Source organism: Bidens hawaiensis, unplaced genomic scaffold (genome assembly GCF_021521415.1).
Source record: "Bidens hawaiensis isolate Kalapana, Puna unplaced genomic scaffold, B.hawaiensis_p1.1 tig00007983_1, whole genome shotgun sequence".
NCBI lineage: Eukaryota > Viridiplantae > Streptophyta > Magnoliopsida > Asterales > Asteraceae > Bidens > Bidens hawaiensis.
The window spans coordinates 740,189-745,550 of record NW_027491557.1 but is presented as its reverse complement, the minus strand read 5'-3'; the positions used below and the strand labels follow the sequence as shown (position 1 = coordinate 745,550).

The following is a 5,362-nucleotide window of genomic DNA, read 5'->3' as shown; positions in this document are numbered from 1 at the left end:
TTAATTAAAATATTTACAATTATATTACATATATTATGTTTAAATATTATATAGCTCAATTCCATTGTCACCATCTCCAACCTCTCTCGCAGCTAGGGGTGTTCAAACCAGATATCCGAACTTCGGATATCCAAATGTGCGATAACTACCATTATAAGACATATAAACGAGATAAAATCCCTATTTTAGTCTTAACGTACATATCTCTTACTCCTAGACTTGAAAGATTGTATATGTCAAAGTAGAAACCCAAATAACTTACTTGGCATTATGATAATCAGACGCAACCAATTATGATGGTACATCCAAATGAAGGTGAGGTTTAGAAAGCATTTCAACTCAAAGTATCCTAGCTTTGCGGAAGAAATCCAAACCATTTGTCTTAGACGTTGGTATGCGACTGACAACTTCATATGATTCATGACCAGCGCTTCTTACCATCTATAACTACCTCCTTCGAATGCCTATCTAAGTGTATACGTTGCTTTATTCATTCATGGAAAAGAAAAAGAGTCAGTAAGAACTTGGATGTGTTTCATGGATCGATCATTAATAGACGAGTTGAAGATGTCATATGAGCACGATGTTCTAACATATGAAGTGGATCGTAAGAATAATTTCAAGATACTGTATCATCTTAGATTGTCAGCGACTTCCTTATTTATTTGGTTAAAGCACATGCGGAAAGTTAGCATGCACATAATGCATAGCTCATGTGGAATCTTTTCCATTAAAAAATGGATTGGATTTGAAAGCTTGTTGCTTTGTTAGGCTGTCACTATGGTAAGGGGCTTTAAAGCCCTATGACCGCCACAGAAAGAAGCGGCTCTTCCCATGGCGGAGTCCGCATTGACTCTATTTATTATTATGGTAAAAGAAAAAGCTTGGATCTGCTCCCCCTTTTATATAACCGATCCTATCTCTCTCCAAACCTAACGTGGTAATTTCCCATCATAGGGCCAACCCCGTCCATAGCGAACCGTCTTAGGCATCAAATATGGTTACCCATAAGACAAATTTGTGGTGATCGAAAAGACTTTCTCCATGCCTTTAAGATTCTTGATTGACATCGGGTGATTCCACCTTTGGTATGACATGTGATAAAAGAGTTTTCACTTGCATGTGTAATCAGTGTAAAGCAAGTACACATAGAAGACATTGCAAATATGTATTGTTGAAAGCATTTGCAAGATAGGAACAAGTCTTCCATCATGGTTTATTTGACTCGGTGGAACGCATGGTGACACCTTTAGTAAAGCCATTTTTGGTGGTCCCAACCAATACTCGTGTATGCATCTCTATGAGAGGTAAACTTTTAGTTTCTTAATAGCAGTTAATCCGTATAAAAAAAATAAAATATTCTTTTAAGTCTTAGAACAAACTTGAATGAAAACCCATATCCTTGAATTTTTACATCATAAAAATGCTTCTCTCTAAAGTTTACAACCACCTCTTTGGTTATCAATAAATAGGTGCACAAATCAGATATTTTTTTAAATTGGTTTCGGGTTTGGTCAACAAAAAGTCAAGAACCGGCCAGGCAGGAAACGATTTCGTGTATGACCAGTATTTGACTAGGTTTGTCGAGTTTTTATTATGTCTTGGTTGGATTCTGGTAAAGGTGGAACCAGCTCCAGCAAGTCGTAGTACAATTTGTTTGTCGAGTTTTTATTATGTCTTGGTTGGATTCTGGTAAAGGTGGAACCAGCTCCAGCAAGTCGTAGTACAATTTTTCTAAGAAGCCGATACCTGGTTCGTACCTGCGGGTCCGTTTCCGTTCCATGACCCTTCTTTTTCCCCACCTCTAAAGTTGATCAATAAGTTTAAAAACATAAATGCTCAAAAGGAAAAGATTATAAGCATATTTAGATCAAAGATGTTGGCCAAAAAAGCCACTAAAAGTAAATTACTTGAATACAATTCAAAATCTAAAACAATTAACCATACAAGTGAAGTGAAAAAAATAGAAAACTAAAAGAGTTGTATCTTTATTCTAAGAGTACACAACATTCTCTTTCTTTTCATATTCTTCTTCATCAACATATTCTTCTTCACCTTCTTCCATATAATCTTCTTCACCTTCCATCTGCTCATACTCATTATCACCATCTCTGTTTTCATCATAAGCTTCAAGCTCCTCATCAAGCAATGCATCTTCGTCGACTTCGTTTCCGACCTCCTCTTCATAATTTACGGAGTCGCCATCCAACGGTTTATCTTTCTCTTTTTCCGCGTCCAGATCGACTGAAACCGAGTTGTGTTTTTCTTCATTGGCAGATACAATCTCCGCCTTCTTTCGAGTATCATCTTCCGTGTTATCAGTAACATTATTATTGTTATTGTTGTTGTTGGCGATATTATCATTGTTAACCCCTCGTTTGCGCTTCAAAATCTCACTAAGCGATTTTGGGCCTTCGAATGACGACCCGTCTTCCGTTTTTTCGTGTTTTCTTTTCCCTGACAATTGTTCATCTTTTGGTTGATGTTCGGATCGACCACCTTTCAATTCAGACAATCTTTTCGGACAAGCAAACTTGGTATCGTTTAAACGGTCACCGACCCGCAATCGCCTTTCAGGTGAATACCTTAAAAGATTCCTCCTTTCCATGCCAATTTCCCTTTCTACCCATGGGTTGGAATCGTTAGTAGGAGAAACCGACCTTCCCGGAATCTTTATTCTTCCTCTAAGCCTGCTACTAAGAGATCCCTGATCCAGGCGGCGGTGGTCGTCATGGCGGCTGTCCCTCACTGGCGGCATCCGGTCAATCCGGTCAGCAAGACTTTCACGGTTGACAACCGACCTCGAACCGTTATCAGACCCCCTTCGTTGCTTCGATAAGCGCTGGCGTAAATCCAATTCGTTTTCGCGGTCGTTTCTAGCATAGGGCCTCTTTTCTGGATGATCAACATCAAAATGGCCATCACGGTCGTTATAACGGTCATAATCACGATGCTCGCGATACATATCTCGATCAACTCGGTCAGCATGGTCAACATCATAATAGCGACCGGAATCTTCAACTTCATTATCCACAAGAACATCAAAACCGGGAGACGGCTCTCTTGAATATTCATCAGCCTCTTTTAAAACTCTCTCATTGTTCGACGCTTGATAACCATGGTATAAACCACGGTTAGATTTGTTGGATGGTGGCTCATTCATGACAGCTGGTGGGCCCACACGGGCCGGTGGTGCTATCATTTTATCAGCAATGGTTCTCGCTGGAAGACTAACAGGCTTTTGAACGATTACCTGTTGGGCCATCTTAGAAGGCTCAATAACAGGCTTTTGAACGGGCTTTTGCTGTTGAGGCATCTTAGAAGGGTCGGTAACAGTGTTATTGGGCCCAGGTTGTGCAGGTTTATTATTGACCGGGTTTGATGGCCCGTGCAAGAAAGGACATAACGGTCCTTTTAAACAATAACCCTTTTGGAAGTAAATGCAGGCAACTCCTTGTTTGGGTACAGCATAAGCGGTGGCGTGTGGTGCAGATGCAGGGGGTACCATGGGAGTCGCCCCGTCAGATCCCAGCAATCCGTCAAGAGGCTGAATAAAATATGATGATTAGTAATCAATAATATTAATAATAAAGATCAACATATATATAATATAAAGAAAAAGAATGCATACAGGATGACGAAAAGCACATTTTGGATTTAAGCAGTTCCCGTTCAACCAGTACCAGCAATCTCTCGGGTTGACCCGTGCAGCATCACTATGGCGAAACTCGCACTCGCTTCCCTGTAAATGATATAATGTTAGACAAAAATAATTCTAAACCAGCAATACATGATATGTATACACATACATACATATAGTCACCACAGGTAAGTTCATTACTATCAAGTTTAGTTAAATTTTTAACTTCAAAAAGATAAAAACTTTCAGTAGCAATCAAACAACTAAAAAAGATTAGTGATTTCTTCTTGCTTAGTTCTTAGCCACCCATTTTTAAAAAGATTAATAAAAATAGAATCTTTATTTAAGTTTGCATATTAGTCATTTATAAAATAGCCTTACGAACCCTACCAAACATGCATAATACGAATACAATCAACTATGCATAAACTACAAATGATATTAACTATGTTTGTTACTTTAAAAAGATTAGAACATGCAGCTAATGAAGCAATCAAGCAATTATAAAGATTGGTGGTCTCTTCATGCTTAGTTCTTACTTCTTAGCCACATATTTTAAAAAAGATTAATAAAGCTAGAATCTTTATATGAATTTACATTATAGTAATTTGTAAAAATAGACTTATCAAACACGTACAATACTGATACATCATGTATGCATAAGCTTTGATATGTTACTTTGAAAAAATAAAAACTTGCAGCTAAATTAGCTAATTAAACAATTATAAAAAGATTTGTGATTTCTTTCCGCTTAGTTCTTAGCCAAATATTACTAAAAAGATTACCACAGTTTTTGTTGAATTTGTTACTTTGAAAAGATAAAAACTTTCAGTCAATGTAGCAATCAGCCCATTATAAAAAATTAGTTATTTCTTCCAGCTTAGTTCTTAGCCACATATTACTAAAAAGATTAATAAAGTTAGATTCTTTCTTTGAATATACATAGTTTGTAAAATAGCCTCATCAACCCTATCAAACATGCATACATATACATACATGTTGTCACCAAGAGTGAGTCAACTACTATCAAGTTTTTGTTAAATTATAACTTCCAAAAGATAAAAACTTGCAGCTAATGTAACAATCAGAACATTAACAAGATTAGTGATTTCTTCCTACTTAGTTTTTACTTTTAGCCACATATTACTAAAAAGATTAATAAAGTTACAATCTTTATTTAAATTCACATATTAATCATCTGTAAACAAGCCTTACAAACCCTAACACACATGCATAATACACCAAGTAATCAACTCTAAATCAAGATCCAACAAATTTCAAACCAGAACACAATAATCTCAAGATCCCCAAATCACAAACCCTAATTCCAATCACACCCATCAAAGATCTAAAAAAAAAATTACCTTTTTACAAGTTAAGGGTGAAGCAAGAAAGTAAACACAATCAGTGTTTCTTTTCAAGACCTCATCTTCCTCAGATGACTGATGGGTCAATTGAGAACCTTGTTGTTGTTGATGTGCTGTACCACCAACCATGGTTGGGGTTTGTGGGTCAATTCTTGATTTGCGTTTGAAGATGTGGGTGTGATGAGTTGGATCTGGGGGTTAATTTGGGTATATTGAAGGATTGAAGGGGTAATTTGGGAAGAGAGATGAAACCCTAATTGGAGGAAGAAGATGATGATGAAGAAGAGGGAGTCGATGATTATATCTGTAATGGGTTTTTATATTATTATTATTGGTTGTTGGGGGGGGGGGGGGG

At 37.1% G+C, this 5,362-nt stretch overlaps 1 protein-coding gene across 1 annotated transcript; it reads right to left on the bottom strand.

The window, feature by feature from the left end:
- Positions 1 to 1,856: 1,856 nt before the first annotated feature.
- Positions 1,857 to 5,136, bottom strand: LOC143636497 (zinc finger CCCH domain-containing protein 17-like). The gene is made up of 3 exons (XM_077104077.1): positions 5,005 to 5,136; positions 3,632 to 3,742; positions 1,857 to 3,547 (listed from the first exon to the last, which is right to left on the bottom strand). Exons 1-3 carry the CDS (start codon positions 5,134 to 5,136, stop codon positions 1,994 to 1,996), a joined length of 1,797 nt encoding a protein of 598 aa, XP_076960192.1. The 3' UTR covers positions 1,857 to 1,993.
- Positions 5,137 to 5,362: the final 226 nt, after the last annotated feature.